Source organism: Anguilla rostrata, chromosome 1 (assembly GCF_018555375.3).
Source record: "Anguilla rostrata isolate EN2019 chromosome 1, ASM1855537v3, whole genome shotgun sequence".
NCBI lineage: Eukaryota > Metazoa > Chordata > Actinopteri > Anguilliformes > Anguillidae > Anguilla > Anguilla rostrata.
Window position 1 is genome coordinate 22,510,626 of NC_057933.1, and position 22,987 is coordinate 22,533,612.

Genomic DNA, 22,987 nt, shown 5'->3' on the forward strand with positions numbered 1-22,987 from the left:
ACAGCACATATTGGTGGGTCAGAAATGAACAATTTCGTTTTTTTATATAATAGAATATGAGCTTGTTTACATGACAATATCTTATTTAGAATTCTTGGAATTCTAATGGATAGCAGTAGATTAAGCTCTAGTGTCATGGAAACATCCTCCTTCTTCTGGGCCTCCAGTAGCTATAATGCACTCTGAAGCCAAAGACTCTTTTATTCTTTTTTTCCTGCTGGTCCCTACCTTGATTCCAACAAAATACAATCTAATTCCATACAGCTAACGATACCAAAAAGCAGATCATCGACAGCAGTGTCATTGCCGTGACATTGTGGATCTACTCTATATGTTTCACACTTCTCACAGTTCTATGTTCTTCTCACGGCACGTAGTCTCACCATGTCTACTCTATAACACTGCCGGCTCGAGAGTTTGCCTTTAAGTGAGTAAGTTTAACTAAGCTTCTCGCCATCTTGGAAAAGCCACTTTAGACTCTTTAGATACTTTGAATTGCAAATTTCTTTTCTTTGGCTCAAATGCTGAGGAGGCTGATGGCTCTACTGGAGCAGGTCACTGGTTCACATTGCCTACCGTAGTAATTGTACTACTGAGCATTATCGGCAGCAAGATTTGAGAGGGATTGGGCACATCCAGTAGATTTGTCACTTGCAGCGACGTCTTTTTAAAAAAATAAACAATGGTTCGGCAGTTTAAAATGTGAATATTGAGGACGTCACCTTGATTTCCCATCCTTTAAAATCCATGTGTATACACCTTGTAATAAAAGAGCATCAGAGGTCTGGGCCACGGTGAAGCCTCTTTGAAGTCATTAACATGGAGAAAGAGTGAAGTCTCTTTCTCCATGTTAAGGAACCCAGTGAAAAGACGTCTGGATAAGAAGAGGGAGGGGAAATAATGGGGTCCGGTTACTGAAGGGGGGCCCCTTAAACTCCCGAGAGCCGGAGGTGTTTAACCCAGATTAGGCCGCGGCAGCCAGAGGGCCCTTCAAAACAAAGCCAAGTTCAAGACGGTTTCCTTAAGGATGTGTCAAGGGCAATCCAGACAAAAGAGGGATGTCTCCTTTAGCCACCTGATAAAAATCTTGGCAGAGGCAGCACAACCCCCCATCCCATCCTATACAAAGATCTCTTTCTATTCGTCTTAATGTGGCTGCCGTGATTTAACAAAATATGGGACTATAGCGATGGCTTATCTTAGCCTTTAGGGCATACTGCTATAACACCCACATTGAGTGATAGGCTGCATGCGAGACAGCTTGGAGGGCTTGGCTTGCTGAATAGACATTGTATTAAACAAGTGTGAGACTTGTTGGAATGATTAATGTGTATTCACCCCCCCCCCCCCCAACACACACTCACACACACACACACTCACACATACACACCACTGCTCACTCATATCAGGCAAAGTTCCCTTGACAAAACTTTTGCTGAATCTTGATTTCTCACAAAAGACAAGGAGTTATTTGCCATTGATTTCACCCCTCCCCCTCCCCCTCCATTCTCCATTCTCCAACAAGGCTACACCTCTGGGAACTATTCCCATTTCATTTCTTTATGCAGCTGATTTCCTAAAGATGCATTGTACGCTGGTAACACTTTTTTTTTTTATTCTTTTTTTTTTGAAACCACGCTATACAAAAGACGTGTCAATGGAGTCTCCAGCGTCCGGTACATTTGTTCCTCACAGAAGAGCGGAACTCGGGAGCACAATAAATAAATCAACACATTGCTCCAGTGCTAGCAGGGGAACAGAGGGCTCTGCCATTCCCCTACTCTTCTCTCTGGGGTGGGGGAGTGGAGGTAACCTCCGCAGAATGGTAACACTAATGAGATAAGCAGATGGATTTATGGAGATGGCCAGTTTTCGGCAAGCGGTTCCAGTGGAAATGTATTTTTAGCTCTCTACGGTTCACCTAGGAAAGGTTTTAATGACTTTTTACAAATATGTCTAAATCTGAATTCTCAGAATGGAAAAAAGGTTGAGACATAAAGTTGACATAAAAGTGCCGATTACTGATTTTTTAGGAAAACTCGGCGGTCATCAGTTTTCGTTGGCAAACCTCACTCCTAGACAAAGTGCCATCAAAACTGTTGATTTGAAGCAAAGTTTGACATATTTGTGATGTGAAACTTTGATTGGGGGTTTGATTGGGGGGGATTGACGACAGCCTTTCTGAGCCTGGAGAGGGGTGGGAGTGGCCAGGCTGATAGATGAGGACCTGCTGCTGGCCAGGCCTCGTCAGAGTGGCGGCAGATCGTCCTCTCATCAGCCAGTAGCTATGACTACCCACCCACTCAACGGCTTCCATCTCTGTCCAGATGCACTGAGTTGGTAGACCCTGTTTTTTTCCCCATTTTATTTGTAAGCTTGTGTTTACACCTTGAAAAGTAGCCCCTTTTTTATGGCCAGCCCGTTTATCAGGCTTTGGTTTCCTTTGTGTTCCCGTTGGGCGGACGTTTTGAAGCTTTGGACTCTTGACGCAAGGCTTCTTCGGGCTTTCTGAGCTGTAGCGTGAGACAATGGGACCAGTGACTTTTGTATATTCAGAGAAAATATTGGGTACCCACCGTGGTCTGTGGAGACAATTACTCCAGCTGATGCATGAAATGACTACATATATTTTGGATGGGGTAGAAGCCCTTACTGATTTGTTCAGCCGAATCTAAGGAGCTTGCGCATGTTGTGACTATCGGGGGTATAGTTTTGGCCCTTGGGAGGGTCCCCAAAATCAATAGAGTTTGTCAGGCTAAGAAGTGGTTCATCTGAGGTTCTCTAACAGAACCCACGGCCAACTGGAACGAGGTGGGTCTGCTGCTCCCACAAGTTGAGAGACGCCAAGTCTCTGATTGATCAGGTTCTGCAAGGTAGGCCGTTCATCACTGAAATCCCTAACCTTTTTTAATTAATTTAGAAAATTATAGATTTCCCCTACGCCAGAGCTGGAGCAAACAAACAAAGCCATCCATAAAGTTACCCCACAAACACTTTCAATTAAATCCACATTAACGCCTCACAAATCTGGACGCCCGCGATCCATACTTCATAACGAAAGGACCAGGAGACAGTAACACCTTAACTCCTCCGCCGATCATTAAAAAATGGGTTTTCCAGTAATAATGCGTTTTGATTTTGCAATACAAATAGCGTGTATGAGGCCGAAATCAATTTGCTAATCTAAAGCAGATGTGAACCAACGATGGTGTTCTTTCACCTCGCAGACAAATCAATTGTAATTTTTTTCTAATTTAACGGCGTTCCTCTTCTCTCTCGGCTTTGTTGTGCTATAATGCCTGAAGACCTCGGGCATCTGTAAAGAATAATGCACGAGGACCTCATGTATCTCTAGCTGTGTTGTTTACTGTATTTCATTGTCTGTCGTTGCAAATGGAGCTATGTGGACTGCTTAAGTATGTTGAGTGCAAGTGTGTGTGTGAACACTAATACATACAGTGCTGCAGTATATATGCAAGTGTGCATGTGATACATTTTCAAGATTAAATTGTCAGGTAGATCATTTGAATTTCACCATTTCTCAGGTTTGTAAATTGAATGACAAAAAATATGCACGTAAGCAGACAGACTTTGGAGATTCCCATCAGTACTGTCAGTGTATCTTACTGTATCGCAAGTCCACATGCAAGCCTTTTTTTTTATTGTGGCTGCTGTTTTTATGGTTTATTTTAGAAAGATTTGCTGAAATATACTACTATGGGCATAATCAAAATGGTAATGGTGGACCAGATTTTGTGCTGACATATCGTAAGGAGCAGTTTGTCCCAATGGAGGATGAGATATTTAGCAGTGCTTTTGATGTTGACAATGAATTGAGGAATTAGCAGTAGCTTTTTTCTTAAAAGAAAACTATTTTAAAGTATAATTTCACCCTTGAGATTATTTTATATATGTCTCAAGGCTACAATATTCATCAGAATGAATTTAGAAAAAGACGTTAAGAAGGAAGATAAATAAATAAAGTAGGTCAGGATAAATAAATAACAAGGCCGTATCGCCATTTCCGTGGTGTTAATCCCTGAGAATGGTGATATATTGTTTTTGACTTGTTTCCCAAAAGGTACATCAGCATAGATCCATAAATATTTCCTTTCCTTTGTTTTGTATACATCAAGGTCACCTCCAGCTTCCGAAGTGTTTTAATATTAATACTCCCTGATGTTGAAATATTGGAGACGGGGGAGTGGCCTGTCACACCAGCTCCTACTGTGGCGCTTTTAATTGCGTTCTGTTTCTCTTCGACTGTTTTTAATGATCGACGCACGCCTTTTCGCCCAACGCAGCATTGTACCCGGTGGTGCGGGAGATAACCAGTTCAGCATCAAAAATCCGGTGTCTTTTATAACACTGTTATTATGATACCTTTTTTCCCCTGGGCTTTTCTGACGCATTTTGGCACACACATTCTTTTATTCGGTCTGACTAGTAGCCCTTTGTGCGGTGATGTCATTCTGTTCGGAATGCTGCGGTTTTAATAAAATATTTTTAAGTAACCCCCACAACTATGTTTGAGAAATGCTTGCCTATAGTACATTTTAGGGTTTTGTGATGTAAAAACAAATTTAGTACATTTGCTACCCTTAAAAAGGCTTAGCACTGATTTTATCGTTGCGTAAATAGTGCGGGATGGACGACTGTTTGCTGTCATGAAAAGCTGAAAGTTTCTGACCTGTTGACACAAGGCTGCATCTGAACGGTTACCTTCTGAATGCATGCAATGGAGCAGATTGTCGACATCTGTCCACTAGCTGGACCGAGATCACAAGCTTGCCCAACTTTTCTCTCTGCCCACCTACTTTTGTAGCATAAAGGCACCCTTTCTTTACCCCATTGTCAACCTCAGAGTTCTAACAATCATCAAAACTAAACAGATCTATTGATAAACAGCAACGTAGAATCGGCATCTCCAAAATGTATATACGTATCCCCAAGTGGAGTCTTTTCTCTTGTGAAATATGCAAATGTTTGCTCTTTTTCCACTGTTTAGTGAGTTTAAATATTACAAAGCATTTAATTATAAAAACTGGAGACAGACGCAGTCCTGGGACCGTCACATAGAGAAATAAATGTACAATCAAAACTGCAATTACCTGCAGAATTTCGGGGTAAACAGATCAGCAATCTCATAACAAACACAGGCTAGTTTGCATTCCGAAATGAATACAGTTAGATCCAAAGCAATTTCCTTTTATTTATCTTAGCCGCTGTGCATAAATAAAGCAAGGGCATTGAAGCAATTAGCATAATTAGACTGTGGTGGTCAGGCCCTGTGTGATTTCTTAAGAAGCAATGCCTGGATTCGTGTGCGTGTGTGTGTGTGTGTGTGTGTGTGTGCGCATGCTTGCGTGCATGCGTGTGTGTTTGTGCATGTGTCTGTGCGTCTGTGTGTTTGTGTGTGTGTGTGTGCGCATGCTTGTGCGCGTGTGTCTGCGTGTCTATGTGTGCGTGCGTGTGTGTATGTGCATGCGTCTGTGTGTTTGTGTATGTGTGTGTGTGCGCATGCTTGTGCGCGTGTCTGTGTGCGTGCGTGTGTGTATGTGCATGTGTCTGTGCGTCTGTGTGTTTGTGTATGTGTGTGTGTGCGCATGCTTGCGCGCATGTGTGTGCGTGTCTATGTGTGCGTGTGTGTGTGTGTGTGCGCGTGCGTGCGTGTGTGTGTGTGTTTGTGTGTATGGGGTGGGTGTATGTGTGTATCCACTCCCCACCATTGGAAGTTCCTCGGCATAGCAGCCATCGCTTTGGGCATTTCTGTATTTCAGATTTGCATGTTGTCAGTTTGAAAGCCCCCTTGTGAAACCAGCGTGTTAAGGAGAAGCCCTCAGAAGTAACTCATGGCCTTGGAACTGGCAGCTTCTGTTGAACAAACTGAAAGCAGCACCCCCCGCCCCAAACCCACCCCACCCCACCCCTTCTTTTTTGCGCGGTTACCTATTGAAAGGCTCCTCATATTCAAAGCATGGCTAATATGTCTAATGATCAAGGTCTCAACCTGGGTTCAGAAACAGACTCTGTGCAACAAAAGAATGCAGTGAACCAAATCTTACTCCCCCCTAGAGGACAGCGAAGTGACTACACCAACTCTGTTTCTGGACTAGGGATAAGGAATTAATTTATGGAATACTACTATGTCTCACAAATATTTCTTTTCTTTTATTCAGCTTGCAATAGAACACAGGTATATTTTTATGTTGAACACTGGCCTCAAATCAGCATTTCACGCATTTCTCAATGTTGCAAATAATACGTATTGTTTGAATACACAGGTAAACTGATTTTTTCCTTCTTAATGAGGGTTTTTATTTGGCTTTAATTTATGTTCTATCTGATTCTCTAGTTTGGAATAATTTTATTTTTCCTTGGAAGAAGTCAGTAAGGATTTTATTGAGGAAATAAGGCGGATTTATCCAATGTTTGGCTGTGTATCCAAACATTTTACCTGGGTTTTATCCAGCATTCATTCTTCTTAAAAGATCACCTACCGGTGTATATGTTAGGTTATGTGCAAGTAAAATCTACCCATATAACTGACCCGGTATGGTTTGAAGTGTTGGAGAGGCAAGAAATGTTCATTTTTATGAAAACCATTTTAAACTTGCCATACAAATGGTTTAAATAAAATGTTATTTATTACAATAGATGGAAGGTGGGATAATTTTATATGCATTTAATTTCTTTTTATAACTGGATCAATGCAATGTTTTATTGACTTCAAACTAAATCTTTTTATGGTGAAATTTCTTACTGAAAATGTCATTAAACAAATTTTTTATTTGAATGCTGCGTAAAAGACTAATTAAAATTGTAATTAATCCACATAATTTTTTAAAATCCTAAAATTAATTTTGATTATCTTTTAATGATTTGGCAGCCCCAATGCCATTATTATTATGAATTGCTCTTAATTTGTGTAATCGCCACAGTGCAGTGTTGTGTTGCTACTGTTTTGTGGCAGAAAAACAGACTCACGCAATTTCATAAATTACCCCCTAGAATGGAGGGAAAAGTAAGATAAATGTGAATTGAAATAAAAAGCAATGCTTGTGGAAATTCATACCTCAAGGTTGAAAGGACTTCAGCGGTTTGACTGAATTCCCCCTTCCCGTTAGTCGGTTCCGAAACTGGAAATTCTGATCCTGATCTCTTACCTTGTTCTAATGCGTATTGAAATGAGGTTTGCACAGCTTTGAAGCTCCTCGCAAACCAACTGCCGTTAGTCAAAAAAATTGGCCGGGGATTTGGACCGGAACCAAGACACGTGTGCAAGTCTCGAGTGCGGTTCGTCCGTCCGCCGTTTCTGAAGTTCTCGCGTCTTAATGATTTAATCAAGTCTGCTCGTCAGAAAAAAACGTGAATGTTTTCGGAAAAGAGAATAGTAATGATTAATTCTGTTTCGTAGCGTGTCCTCGGGAGAGAAATCTTTGAATTTTTTTGAAAAAATCTTGCCCGGAATTTATGTTTTTCGGTTTGTTATCACAGGTGAGTCTCCCTCCGCGAGCAGCCGTCAGCCTCTGTTTGTTTGCGTGAACGGAGGATCACTTTATTAAGCCTGCCTTTTTAAACACACACGCTTTTCAAATTATAATTAATCCTCTTAGGGTTGAACTAAATCCCCCTTTTAACCCCAAAATTAGAATTTGAAGAAATGTTCTCGGTACCTTTTTCCCAACTCCTGAAACACGTGGGCCGGACCCAGCAGCCCCAGAACGGCATGGTAATGTAATAAAGTGGCATTACGTGGGGTAGCTTTCCGCAGAGATAAAGTGACTGTAGCCTGGGCTCTCCTGCTTTTTTTTCCCCCTTCCTTCACCCAGATATTATTGTCTAGTGCAGTCACCCCAAGGTGACTGTTATCACTTAATTAAATCCGAGCACGCGGGGAGGAAGAAACAACATTGTTGGCTGTTCACCCCGAGGAACTTTCCGGAGCTTGGCACAGCAGTCTGGGAAACAAAACCCACTGGCTTCTCTCGCTCTATCTCTCTCTCTCTCTCTCTCTCCGTCCCTCTCTCTCTCTCTCTCTCATCCCTCTTTCAATTCAATTTCCATTAAATTCAAATGCTTCATTGGCATGACATAATGGCATATTTGAAAATACATATTGCCAGAACGTGATGATAACAACAATCAGCCATAAAAACAATAATGTAATAACAATACTCTCTCTCTCTCAGCTCCCAGGATGTCTAGATCATACAGGTGTGTTTTTTAAGTCATGGATGTTAATGCAGACACTATATGCAGAATATACTAACAGGGAACTGTTGGTAAAAACAAGGAATTTTTATTTCCATTTTTTTACAAATAACAATTAACTGTTCTGCTTGAAAGTATGTAAAGCTTTATTTGCATACAGATGCCTTGGCTCGGACATTACCACTTGGAAAACCATTATAGCGAAGCCTGTTTGATTAGGATAAGCTACAGTATTGTTGCGTTGGCTACATACAGGGCCTGCTTACGTACTTTCTCCTGCCATCTTGACTTTATCACGTTAAACAAAAAATAAAAATAAACGCAGTCAAATGTACAAGAAGGCACTCGAGTACCTGAACGACAGAACAGGCACGCAGTTCTTCGTGATGAGCAGACGCTATTCCGGAATCACGCGCGTTTCGTCGGGTCTGTCGCGTTACCCGGGTGAGGAGTGTTACGTCACACCGCGTGTTCTGAGATGGGCTCTACTGTCCGTCAGGGTTTTTTATTGGTTAAAAATCCGCGCCGGATACGCGCCAGAACTGATGAGCTGTGAAGTTCAGCCGGGAAGCGCCGCGGTGTCAGGGACACGTCGAAGCCGGGGCGACACCGGGAAGCGCGGGGAGAGGGAAGAGAGTCAGGGAGCCTTTATTATAATAAAGAGGCTATCTCTGACAGGTCGTTGTGCTCTAAATAGGGCCAATAAATATGTCAGGGGCGCCATATGCAAAGGTTCTTCCCTTTTTCCCTCCAGCTCCAGCAAGAAATAAAATTGGTAGAATCACTATTTTGGGGGGGGGGGGAGGCTCAAACAGGGGGGGGGGACGACGAGATGAGTGATTTAAATTTAGCCGGAGCTATCAGCAGTTCCAATAAATATATCAATACGCCGCGTCTGTATTTGCACTGCTTCGCATGACTTGTCAGCTGCAAAATTGGCCTCAATGAAAAATATTACTTACAGCTCTTTAGAAGTACCGATACTATCTCTCCTTCCCTCTCTCTCTTTTTTTTTTTTTTTTTTTTTTTTGCTCCCGGTCCAAATTTGGCTTCATAAATCCAGCCTGAATACCCCGTGGTAAATTTAAGTCGTTTGCGAAGAAAAGATGGCTCCGTAATTGCCCTGCCCATTGCTTTGATTTGTACGTAGGAATTTGAGGGTGGCGCGGTGGATCTCCTCCGAGCAGGCAGAGCCGGGGCTGAGGGATGGTTTAATAATGGGGGGCCCGCTTCACGCGGAGGGGCCCCCCGTCTCCCCCCCGTTTTCCTCTGAAGGGCCGGGGCCGGGAGCGCCTCCCCGTCAGACGGGGGATTTCGGCGAGCGCTGATTTGCCGTACCCCCGCCGGAGGTGCTAATTGCAGCGATTGCTCTTTAGCGCTTTGGGGGGAGGGGCGTTGTTTCGGGGGAGGGGACGGGATGGGATGGAGGGGGGGGGGGAGTTGGGGTGGCAGGGGGGGTGCTCACGAACATGTGGCAGCGCTTCCACCAGCTGCCTGCCGTTTCCCAGCCTCCTCCCCGGTCCCCGCTCGTTTTGTCTGGCCTGATAGTTAATGGTATGTTAATAGTCACCGAGCCCCATTTGCGCCGGCCTCCGCTGAGTTCTGTGATTTCCGCCGCGCTTTCCCCCGGCCCGGGCGCGGCCGAGATGGATGTTCGCCGCCGCCGCCGCGTCCTTCAGAAGGGCCCAGACTCGCCCTCTGTCCTCTCTCTGTCTGCCACCCCCAAAACGGAAAAGCCCCCCGGAAAAAACACAGAAACGGGTTCGCCTCTACGGCCGGGAATGCGAAGGCATGGGTAGCCTGGGATTCACACGCCGGAACGTTCCGGGGGCGGTGCTCGGCGTTTCAGGAACAGGCACGCGGCCGACGTCAAAACCTCGACACGCAGCATGTGACGTGTGACTACCCTGTTTTGGCCAGGGAAGCGTCCTCAAATGATGTTTTACAGCGCCGTGTCGCACTGTGGTGTACAAAGCCAGAAAGCGGGCGAGTTTTCTGAACATCGAGCCTCTTGGCCATGTTCTGCTTCACACTTGGCTATCAGCTCGGCTGTTTACGGACAGACTTGCCAACAAGACCAGCCCCCCGGCAACGCCCGGTGTCTCGAGGCGATGGAATATTCGGAGTCGGGCCCCCTTGGCCAACTCACCTGCGGAGTCAGCAAGTTGGCCTGGGGGGGGGTTTGGCGCGTTCCCCGCCCGTTATCTCGCGGGGGGATGACAGCGCTGTCGGGACGCTGCCGTGACGCCTCGTCTCCGGAGCAGTGTGGAGTCCGCTATCCCACAATGCAGCGCACACACTCAGACGCTATCTGACCTATCCGAAAGGTTAACCGCGAAAGGTTATCTTACGCAACTCGGCGCTTCGGGGTCGTACGGAAAAGCGTGCATAGCGACGCGGCGTCCGTGGCTCCGTTTGAATTCAGGATGACTAATCCAGCGCCATGACCGCAAGCTCTTCTCGTTCGGCCGCAAGACGTTCGCTCAGACGCGGTCATCCAGGGAAAGACCACATCAGGCAGAATGTGACCGCAGTGTTTTTTTGCTGGTGGGAAAACCCCCCCCACCCACCCCCTCACCCCACCTACCTTCTGTGTGTAGCATCTTTTAAGTTGATAATCGAGAGCAGCAGACTGCTTACTGTACAGGGGCGCTTATTTTGATTTGTGGCCTCCGATTGCATCTGGGCCCGCTTATCTTCCCCGGCTGCGAGTAATGGGTTTACAGTGAGCGGGCGGGAAACGCGGGTCCCGCGTCTGGGGAGGAGGCGTCCGGGGGATCGCAGCTTCGCCGACGGCTCGGATTTCGGATCCGCCGACACCGCCGCTCCCCGCTCCCCCCCGCCCACCCGCCACCACCACCCCTCCTCACCCACGGGTCGGCACCGCCACCGAGGCGGAGGAAAGCGCCGCCTCGGCCCGCCGTCCCGTTCCAGCCGGGGTCCACCGCCGGCGCTTTGGGGAAGCGTGACCATTTTAAACAAATGACAAATGTTTAAAAAAAAAAAAAAAAAAAGTCTTAATGTAACCCGTTTTTTTTTTTGTTCTTTCTCCGCCCTCCCCCCAGAAGTGTGTTTCCGCGGTGATTTATTGCGCGCTTTACACAGTGGTTAGCCTGTAAACAGAAGCCGTTTATCACCGCAGAAGCTCGCTCCCACGGAGGGGACCCTCTCCCGAGACCCGCCACTCCCGGACCGCAGACGCTTCGCGTTTGAAACGGGAGCAGGGAGGACAGGAAGAAATGATTGGAAACCGAGGAGAGGTGGTTGCCGGGGGCCTCGGCTGACAGGCGGGTTAAGCCTTGGGGGGATATAGGTGTCCATTACTGTGCCTGAGTGAAAATGCGGGCCGGCCTGCCCCTCCCCCCCTCCCCCCTCCTCCCCTCGCCGGTCTTGTGGGTGAAGGGTGTCCCCACTGGGGAGCGAAAGCAGGCATCCCAATGAAGAGGAAAAAAATAAACTGAGGAAAGAAAAAGTGCAGGAAAACCGCAGGAAAGGTGTCCACTCGGCTGGAAAATGGGAGATGAACCCAGCAGGCTCGTTTGAACAGAAGGGAGCATTTTTTTTTGCCGTTTTATGTTGTCTCGCCCTTTGCTAAAGGGAAATGTAGAAATGAAAACAACAAAAAAAAACGCCAAGTCTTTAAAAAATTCATCTTGCGTTTGTCACAGCCTGGTTCTGCTGTTTATTTTATTTTTTCACTGACTGAATTGGCTTCATGTAATGCTACATCTGGCTAATGAAAATGGTGAAGCTGCAGCTTAATTTACTCCAACCCACCCCCCATCCCCCCCCCCCCAAAAAGAAAACTCACCTTCCTTCTTCCCTCAAGGGGGGAATTTTGCCTTGCCTCAGCAGTACCATTAATAATTATGAGGCTCATCACAAACGGGGAAATCTTAAAAGACATTTACTATCCCATTAGCCAGTATGTAGCAAACGTAAAATGTTTGGGAAAATGAAAAACAAAAATCCGCGCGTCTGCGCTTTAATGGTAGCTGCACTGGCTGAAGCAGGGCTTCCTTGACCGTCTAGCCGCGTAAACAAGAACATCGCGTCCGCTCGTCAATAAGCCGCCTCCTCCTGGCTGCCGATTCTCATGTTCGCGGGGGCGATGCCTGCTGATTGGTGCTCGCGCTCGGCTTCAGATGCGGTTTGCTGGAAAGCCGTAGCTAATTTATCAGAACGTTTGTGCTAAAGCGTCCAGAAAGACACGGCGCGCGCCATTTTACTGTTGCAGAGGGGCCGGCGTTCGGACGCGATGGCAGTTAATCAAACAGACGTTACCCGCGTCCGAAGCAGCTAAAGGGTGCCATGTTTCGCTCGCCCGTTTTTTTTTACGCGCGGCGTTGTAAACAAGCTCATTTCCCTGCGTTATAAAGCTTATCCCAAATAAATTTTGCAAGCTGGCGATCGGCATATTGACGCTCGTGCGCATTTTGTGCTTGGTTGGCGTCTCCGTCCTGTCGTAGGATCCCAGCCCGTGTGTTTCATGACTCATTCTTTCCCGGCGCTGGAGCGGGCGTCCGGCTTCTTCAGCATCCCGAGTTATCGCCGTACCCTCGAGGCTAGGCCAGAACACCGCTGTGTGTTTAAGTTGATACCCTTCCCACAGGAGGTGTGTGCTGAAGAGTTCTGTTGTTCCGTATAAATTTATCTCCTCGAGCACACGTTGAGAATTCATGTGCTTGATCACAGATTCTTTCTTATTTATTTAATTACAAGAAATCGTCGATGTTAAGGCAGCTTTTGAAAAGTTGCTAGCTATGGGCAGTAGCTTGGCAAGACTTTCCCCTGGCAGCGTGACCTGCCTGTTCCAGAGCTTCTATAAACCTCTGTTCATTTTAAAGGTATATATATATATATATATATATATATATATATTCTTAAAATATGTTTTTGTTCAACAAATGTAGCATTTATTAATGTAGCTGTTTCTGTGTGTATGTCTTTTTCCTTTACTTTTGTCACGTTTCTCAAAGCTTCTGAAAAACCTGTTGTCTGCGTAGCCCGCGGTTTAAAACAGAAAACATTCAGCGCGAAAAATAGAAATGAATTATCTTTCTTCCTGCCACTCTTTTGCCGCTCGCCTAAAAGCAGTCTGAAAATTATGAAGGGAGGCAGTTTTTACCTCCCCCCGAAAAAGTTGCTGGGTAGTACCGTAGAAGAAGAAGGCTCGCGATTCAGCGCGTAAACGACGATCCACGCGTCTTTTTTTTTTTTTTTTCTCGGGCGTAAACGCCGTCCAAAGCGAAGCGTCAGTCTCTCTCTCCCGCCGACAGCGCCGACGACGGCTGACAGGCGCGGGCGTGATTAGCGTCGCGAGCTGAAGCGCAGGGCGCGGAGCGTTAGCGGCGGCAGACGCGCGCTCTGGGACGGCGGCGGCGGCGGCGCGCGGCGGGGCTCTCCGGGAGCCCGTGTTTGTCAGCCGGCGCGTCGGCGCAGCGTAAACAGCCCCGGGGCCGAGGCGCTTTATCGGCGGGAGGAGACCGGCGCGCTCCCCGCGCCAGCTGCCGCGCCCGTTTAAAGTCGGAAACAAACGGGGGGGCGGGGGGGCGGTGGGGAGGGGGGAGAGCGAAAGCGCAAACGGCATCGTGTGAGGCGTAATCCTCGTTTTCATAAATAAAATAAAAAAGAAAGGTGATCAGATCGGCGGTGACATTGCTCACAATGCCTTGTTTTTTTTTTTTCTTTTCCCTGAAAAGCCTTTGTTCCCCCACACCCCCACACCCGCACACCACCCACACCACCCCATTACATTTTGTATTTACTCCTTTCTCTCGCGATTTGCCTGTGGTTAGCTGCCCCTACAGATTATCTGAGCCAGTGGGGGACAATATGTAATTAACCCCCCTGACCTCGGTGCCTTAATTGCTGTCTGCTGGAAGCTGGGTTCAGACTGTCTTTGCTTGCAGTGGTCTTTTTACATCCAAATTCCTATTTCTCTCTGCGTTCCCCGACTACCAGACATTATCTTTTTTTTTTGGTTCGGCACACTTACTACAGAAAAGCGTGCCATTTTCCAAAAAGTTAATAATACGAATTCAAATAACAATGATAATACATAGTATTAAAATGACAGATTAAACTTGACAGGCAAATTTTTGTTTTGGATAATCGGTTGAATCTGTGTAGTCGCTTTTGTAGTTGCAGTGGTAGTGTTGGGTGAGCATCTTTGAATGAAGTGTATTATGTGATCTGCATTGACTGAAGGTTGTGTGACTGCCGCGTGGTTTGCAGCAGTGTTGCCAAGTCGGATTTGGAGCGGTCTCCAGACTCTCTTTTTGTGTTGAAAGAAGGATTTTCCACAATGGTAATTTCTTTTTTTCTCGATAAGCACGGTAAAGAAAAAAAAAAATGTACATTTTGGTGACTTATGCCAATAGATGTCAGTTGGCTGCTCCAAATGCCTCGAAAATCCAGAGACAAACAGGCAAAGTTGGCAACGCCCTGAGGGCGTCCTCTCTGTGCGGCCGTGGCCTAACACAACCCCCTCACCCGCCTCTTCTCTTCTCTCCCACAGTCCCTGGACGGATTTGTATTTGCACTAAACAAGGAGGGGAGGTTTTTGTACATCTCCGAGACGGTGTCCATATATCTGGGGCTTTCGCAGGTGAGTACAACCGAGGGCTCCTCGTAACTTTCTTTTTTTTTTTTTTTTTTGGTGTGGTCGGTGTGGGAGTGGGAGGAGAACGGACGCAGACAAATTAGCGCTGGTTTACAGTCACGGAGGCGCGTCGTCTCTGTTCCCCCCATTCTGATTTGCAGCCCCTGATGCTGCATATTTAAACAGGGTTTTTTTTTTTTTTTTTTTCTTCATGTCGGCATGCTAAATGGCCTCTCGCTTTCCTATTGGCCGGAGTCCAGCGCGTGTCAATAAACAGCCGGACCTCCGAGGTCCATTGTTGGGAGGGAATGACCTTGAGCTGTCTGATGGCTCTATCCGGCCCCTCTGCCTGTCTCCAGGGGCAACAGGAGGCAGACGCCGGTGGCCGCCTCTTGCCAAGTTTCTTCATTTTGGCGATCGGGAATCGCGTCGCTCGTTAGCGCGCCTGTGATCGCGGCCGAGATGAGGTCCGCGAAGTCGCCCGCATGCTCGCGAGCTGCTGGTCTGAATTTTAAGTCACTTAGCACAAAGCCTTTATTTTGTCGAACACATCTAAAGCACACATAGCAGCGTGAAACCAATAGAAATGCTAATGTTTCAATTATCTCCAAAGATTCTATTCTTGGACCGCGAGTGCTTGTGTGTGTGCGAGTGCGTGCGTGTGAATACACACAGTACATATGACTTACACGACGAACACGATAGATCCGAGCTTCTCGGGGGATCAAAGGGAATGTTTTGTTTTTTCTAAATTAAATCTGATAAACCATTGAGCAGACTAACTCCGGCTGAAATTAATTTGGCAATAATTGATTAATGATGTTTATCAAATAATTGATTAATTGTAAAATAAGTCCCCTAAGCTTTGGGGATTGCGTTGGAGTTATCTTTGAGTTTGTTTTATCTGCAGTGGGACGGGGTCTCAGTCTGTGTTGATAAGTGCGAAGGGAGCCGGTTGTTCGGTCCCTGGTTTGAGTTGGCCCTATCGTCTAATGCATGTACACAGATAACCCGCCAGTTCTTAATTGCAGTGAACAGGGTAACAATGAGTTAATTTGACCGATGACAGGAGGAGGGAAAAAAAGGATTTTGTGTACAATGTAGCTCAGTGAAATTATTGAAGATTACTTTTTCATAGTTAATTAGATCAGTTTTTTTTTTAAAAGCCTCGCAAATTGACAAGGTTATGAATTTTTTTGGTGGCAGACTATCTAAAGCAGATTTATGTAAGAGGATTTTCACCCTCTCTTTTATTCAATGTCTGGAAATTTCTGCATATCAAACATAATGTTAATGAAGTCATTAGTTAGACTTGGACTGTAATTAAAGTCCCTCCCTCCAAAAAAGTTTTGTGATTCTTCTTATTAAAAGTTAATATTCTTTGAGCTCTTACATGATTATTACAGCTCGCTAAAGTGGAAAAGACAGGTAGCCTTTGCCCGAAGCTTTCACTGGAGGCTTGATTTGTGGGATATCTTGTACACGGCTTACCTGTGAGGGATGTAAGTGTAGGATTAAGGAGAATGGCAGTCTCTAATTCTTCCACTGCAGCATTTGATCATCCTTGCTTTACGTTTTCTTTTTTCTATATTGTGTGCAAGGGAACATACTAGCACATAGGCAAAGGTAGCTAATCTATGGAGAATGAAGCTGGACCCCGGCTTAACAGGTTGCGACAGGCTGAATGAGAGGACCTTATTTTCTATGACTGAATAGGTGCTGTTTAGACTGAGAACTTTCAGCAGCGTGACTGCGCTGAGTGATGGTGCTGAACATGGATTATTATGAGAAGAGGTCAGGGCCCCCTTCATCACCGTGACTGACAGCTGAGACTGATATTTTGCATGCGTGTCTACCAAAGTGCATTCATGTGAAGAGGACAGCATCGCTGATGCTCTGGGATACATGGCTTTAATTTTTAAACGCGCAAAATCTAAGTTAAATTGCGGTGGTGTATTTTGTTTACTGTTTTACAGACAGTGAAGGAATGCTGTGTTTGGGTAGTTTATTTGTCTGACCGGCTTCTGACCTAGCGTGCACACCTAGGTCAGAATCAGCACGCAGTAATTAAATACAAACTGTTTTTCATCTCTGTTATTGCGTTTTTGTAACTGCAGGAGTGGTGGGTGATGTGGAGGGCGGGGATGCGTGATGTGATGCGTGGGTAGAACGGCCTGTTCCACAGAAAAGCCTTTTAGGAAAGAGCTGGGGTGCATTTGCGAAGCCCTGTGCGGTTTACGCGTTTCCCCGAACGTGCGCCCGCAAGTGGCACCTCGGTCTCTGCCAGGCTGCCAGGCTAATGAAGGTTTTACAGACTTGTCTGTGCCACTTGCGAGCTTGCCGTTGCGCGGAGAGGATTTTCCCAGCATTCAACTGCGATATAAATCTTTTTGACCTTCTGCGCGCTTTGATTGTTTTGTCTGTGTAGCGTTTTTAATGCGCCCTGGACCGGCATCGTACAACGTCTGTCCGATAAAGGCCCCGGCGAACCAGAAGCGGGACCCCTAAATCTCCCCGTTGGAGGTGCCAGCTCCAACACGTCAGCTGCCTACTCTGTAATTGAGATGTGTATGTTTGCTTTGTATAACAGATGGCGGTGTGTGCTTAGGCTGATAGCTAGGAAAATAATAATTGCATTATTCCAGCCAACAGAATATTAGCTTTTGGATTTTGGCCATTTTGAGCCAGCGCCCCTGCCAGTAGAGCATATGCACTTGCATGGACTGAATATCCAAGGAAATTGATGCATCTGGAATAGCGGGACCATCTGAGTTTTCATCTGTTCGAGAGAGAGAGAGAGAGAGAGGCTGGCTTTAACCCGTTCCAGGCACGGACCAGGAAGCCGAAGAGAGCGGCGAGCGCCGTAGGAGAGGAAGCGGGTGCGAGGCTCCATATGTTCCAGGCTCTCGCTTTTTACTTTGTTTACGTCGCACAAAAAAACAATGCAGAGCTTGTTAGCCGAATTGAGCCTCGGTATTTTTTTTCTGCTTCCGCGACAGAATTCACCCCCCCCCTCCCCCATCACGGAACAAGCTCGCCGTTTTATTGAGGACGATCGCCAGTAAGACCCCAGTGCCCCCTTAGTGTTTTTTTTTTTTTTTTTTTTTTTAGCAAACCACATTTTCACCAAAAAGGTTTTTTCTTTTTTTTTTTTTTTTCAATTGCGGGGCTGGAATTGAATGTAGACATCTGCTTGGCTTTAAGTGACAGCCCTCCGCGCGCGCCCAGGGCCATTTTGAAAGCGGCCAGGAGTATGATCCCGCTCCCCTCCCGCTCCTGGGGGACCAGACGGACCGCGGCGGCTCCCCGAGGGTCCCCGGCCAAGTGGCACGGAGAATATTGAATCCATTAGCATTAATGGCGCCCGTCTGAAGGCCCGGCCCCGTCTTTGAGGGGGGCTCTCCGGTGCCGACGGCCCCCCCGCTCCGCGTCCCGCGATCCCGCCATTTAAACCGCGCCGAAATTGGCCACCTGCACCCGTTCTCACCGTATCTTCTCCCCGACCCTGGTTTTTCTTTGGGGGGGGGGGGCAAGACAAAACGGTGATGATCCATTGCAACAAAAAAAAAAAAACACACACACACTGCCAAACAATGGCAGACCCGCCAAATAACAGCCGCCATTCCACTGCAATTTGCTAATCAAGTGATGTCTTCAATTGATTAAATGATTCCAAACCGCGAACCCTGAAACGAAGGCAGTCGGCGGCCGTCTCCCCCCCCGCCCCCCCCAGAACGCCGCATACGCTTAAAAACCGGCCGAATGGCGGCAGGCGAAGTGGCTCTCAAACGCCGGCAGCGGTTCCCGGCCGTATATTTTTAAAAATAACCTCTCCCGGCAGCGGGTCCGGCTTAATGCTAAATGGATAATAAGCATTGTTTTATTTATGATGTCGCAGAGAACGGGGGGTCACCATTTGCATGCGGGCTCGGAGCGATGATAAAGCTTGGAGGGGGGGGCAGGGCCCGCGCGCGGGAGGAGAGGGGGCAGAGAGAGGTCGCGTTTAATTGCGCCACCTCCGCGTAACCCCGCTGCCCCCCTCCAGACGCCCCGGCCGCGGAAAGAGAGCGAGGGAGAGAGAGAGCTGTCATTCCCCGGGCGGCGGCGAACGCCACCGTCCCGCGCACCTTCCACCGCGAAAAAAAAAAAAAAACGCCGCCGCTTTCATTTATTTAATGGCTTTTTGATGCATAATCGATGAAACTCCCCCCAATTAAATATGTAGGAAGTCTGGACTGCTGATGAGAATGAGAAAGAAGGCTAATGGCAGCCGCACCTCGTATTGTTTGTGTTAGACCCCGGTACCCCCCCAAGTGCTAGCCATTTGCATAGCCTTAAATAATGCACACGGGCGAGCAGCGGTTATTTTCCAGAAATGAAAATAAAGATGACGCGTTTCGCGACGCGTGTCGCTTTAATTCCTTTCTTCGTAACGGTAAAAACAAGACTTTTGGAATACATTTTCCCATTCATTAAATAAGCCGGCCGATAAAGTCCGCCAAAAGATGGTGGTTGGAGCGGGGGGGAAGGGTGGGGGGGCGGGGGGAAGCACGTTTTCTATTCAGCAGGGGTTTGCAAACAACTGCGAAGAACACAAGTGCGGGGGGGGGGAACGATTCACCCGCGCTACAAGGCACGCGGAAAACATTATCAATTCACAACATTTAAATTGATAAATGCTTAGAGGCAAAGACTACAAGGGCACTTTGAAAAGCAAATAGCGACCTAGTGAAGAAATTGATTTTTTCCCCCCCGAAAATGACTGCATGATGCATCATTTGACTGCGCTCCGTCCAAGTGCTTGACAGAGATAATCTGGGCAATCCCACGGGTGACCTTATCGCGCGCGGCAGGGCAGCTCAGCCCGCGCACGCCTTTGTGCATGTCAAGGTTTCTCAGGGCAGGATCCTTTGGGGAGGAAAAGTTTCCTGCCTCTCCATCTTGATATCGAGCCGACGTGCCCCGCTGAAAGCCGGGGAAGGCGAAGGGGAAGGGGTGGCGGGGCGGGGGGTGGTGGCTGAGCGTGAGGGGTGGAGGGGGTGGGGGGTGGGAGTGTTGGGGGTAAAAAACATTCGGAGAATCTGAAAGTCAACAAGCGTCGTAATAATTGGATGAATGGAAAATGATAAACAGATCCGCAGTGGATTGTTCGCCGTCGCCGTCGTTGCCGGGCGAGGTGGAAATGAGCAGTAAATATGAAAGAGGAGTCGAGAGCTCTGGAGGATTCCAGAGGATGGAAGAGATGGGGGGGGGGGGGGGCGGAAGGATGGGGGCGGGAGGGAGGGAGGGATGGGGGTGGGGGGTTGCATGAAAACAGATGGGCACCAGGAGCGGGTGTTCAAGGTTACAGAAAACTTCTTTGAATAGTTTTGGCTTGTATGTGTGTATGTGTGCGTGCGTGCGTGCTAGTGTGTGTGCATGTGTGTGTGTGTGCGCGCGCGTTCGTGTGTGTGCATGTGCGTGCGTCTGTCTGTGTATGATGACAGTTATAATACACAGTAAATCATTTCAGAGGTATAAAATGGACTTGAGTCGCTTGATGTGGCACTTCTGTCAAATTCAAATCAAACACAGTACCAGGGGTCCATTTTCACAGTTTAAGGTACTGGCTTATAAAAATAGACATGACAAGAGCATTATTCTCTTGTACTCGTGTTCTGTTTGCATGGAGCTTTGTATGTACAGCAACTCAGCAGCCAAGCAACCAATCCAGAGAATCCCAGAGGTTCTCTCTGGGGTTTGCGTGGGTTGAGCAGCTTTGCCAGTCCATCGTGCAGCGCGTGCTTCTGTGGCAGAAACGCCTGACAAATGCGGGCCGCAAGCAACGTGTTGTCACGCGTGACTGCGGGGGCATTATTTTGTGCAAAGTGAAGTGCAGCGTGTGAGGGTGAGAACAGCCACTGCTAAAATGCAGAATGGATGGTAATCTCTGCCCCATTTCTGGGGTGCACTCTGAAACGCCTGTCGCACCTGGAACGAATTGAGTGACGACTTGTCGTCGATCGTAACATTGCGACGTTGACGTTTTACTTCTGACCGGCTTTTTATCAGCGCTTCTCTGCGCCCGTGCCGAGGCACCGCGTTTGTCGCCTAAAGCCAATCACTGGAAACCAAGCCAAAACTTGTTTGGTAAGCTCTAATGCGTTTCCTCCTGGGGTCACCGTTAGGTGGGGTGATCTGTTGGGGCTGTCAAGTGTCATTTTCATTTTGTGACAGGACAGCAAATTATTTATAACCTTTTTTTTTTTCTTTCTTTTTTTTTTGTTGGAAAAATTCATTTAGCTGTCAAGCGGTTAAACACCGTATTCCAAGTCGGATCCTCATCACCGCCTAGGTAATACACTGACATTTACACCCTTCCAACCTGCGGAGGGTGTGTGTTTACCCATGGGCGCCTGCCATCTTAAGTTCTAACCATATATCCGGTGAGCGTCCCGTAATAGAAGGCTGACTGTTGCAAAAGTAGTGTGGACTACTGAGAAGATTGCAGCACCGTACTGGAAATGGCGCCTGGCTCTTTTCAGAGCTACGTTTCCGCAGTCAGCTGACGGCCGAGCAGTTCCCACCCATCACGACTCCGACAACTCTGAGATTCCGAGCGCCCCTTATTTAATTATTAACGCTCTGGTGTCATTTGGATACTCTGAGACGTGAATGCGATTCAGTCAGCGTAATTCTTGGGCACATGAATCTTGAGATCCAGCAGTTGTGACTTGATTGCTTTTCCAATGAAGGAAGTGTCTAAATAATAATGTTTTTTTTTTTTTTACGCAGCGTTTTCCTTGGAAAATTGGCTTCCGTACTGTACGCACGCCGCAATGAAATCGAAAGCGCTCTCGCTGCTGGATTTAAAGGCGGGCGTCGTGCCACAGTTCCTAACGAGCCGCACTTGTAACCAGGCGTATTTAAACGCGCTTCGGCTGTAATCTGGTGCGCGCGAGGATTCTCACCCGCTCAGCCGGGGATGCGATACTCCTTTTGTTTACCTCCCGCCCTGCCACGGCTGCTTTTTTGAAAGGACAGTTGACAACCACGTCAGCCATGCCTGACCATACTCGTTTTGGCTCAGTGAACTGGTCGGGATTTTCGGCGGGGGGGGAGGCGGGGTTTGTGGGGGGGGTGGGGATGTGGGGGGTTGAGTCACGCCGTGCCTTCGTTGAGATTTGAGCCGGGGGGAGACAGACAGACGGACGTTTTTATATGGCGGCTGGTCCGGCGGGCGTCGGATTATGATTAGTCATCCCCGCGAGAGGGAGGGGCGGGCTCTCCTCGGCGGCGCCGTCGACGGTCGAGAGCGGTCGGAGAACCCCCCCCACCCATCCGGAGATCCGCGCTTACCGTCCGATCCGCCGACTCGACCGCGCGAGAAAGCGCGAGTGACATTCGTCTGTCGGCTAAACGGAGCGGCCCGCTCTCCCGCCGCCGCGTCCCAGCAGGCAGTGCCGAGCGGGCCGCGCCGTGCCGCCCAGCCGCTCTTTTGATAGCCGCGTTTAACGCGCCGGTTCCTCTCCATCCCTCAGATCGTCCCCAGGCCGGCGCGCCCGCTCCCGTTTCACATCCCGTCCGGCTGTTTTCGCCGTTCGAAAAGGCAGGTTTGGTCGATAGCATCTGAACTGAACGCCCTGACGTGGTGCTTTTCACCACTGCCTCTGCCCCCAACCCCCCACCCCCCACCACCTCTAGATTTGAAATGGAAACATACTAGGGTAAAAATTATATATATACATATATATATATATATATATATATTGTATACAGTATATTATTATATATAGGTTCCACCTTTTTTAAAAAAGCCCTTCTAACGTTAGCATCTGCAGATCCACACTCGTCTCAAATTAGCTGTCCAAGGCTTTCCGCGTGGAGTCAAATGAGCGCCGATAGCGGAACACGTGTAATGGATTCGACGGCGGGATCGGCGCGCGAGGGCGCACGCCCGGAAAAAGTCAATAACGCGGCCTGACAGCCCTTTTGATGCCGGCGCGCGAGCGCATGAATCAAACGGGACGCCGCGCCGCGGCGGCGTTCGCGCGGCATTACGTCCAGCCCGCGCCGCCGCCCCGCCTCTCGCTGCCCATTAAAGGAACTACGGAACGGGCCGTTATTGGAGGAGAGCGCTGTTTGTTGGGTTTTTTTTCTCCCCTTTCAGTCAGAGACGGAGAGGTTCGG

The 22,987-nt window shown here is 47.8% G+C and overlaps 1 protein-coding gene across 5 annotated transcripts in view; it reads left to right on the top strand.

The window, feature by feature from the left end:
- LOC135252213 (neuronal PAS domain-containing protein 3) overlaps positions 1-22,987 on the top strand; it is a 300,620-nt gene that overhangs the window by 183,208 nt on the left and 94,425 nt on the right. For all 5 annotated transcript variants that reach the window (XM_064330040.1, XM_064330056.1, XM_064330047.1 and 2 more), the window contains one exon: positions 14,735-14,824. In XM_064330040.1, the coding sequence (XP_064186110.1) occupies positions 14,735-14,824 (90 nt within the window). The remainder of the gene's footprint in view (positions 1-14,734; positions 14,825-22,987) is intronic.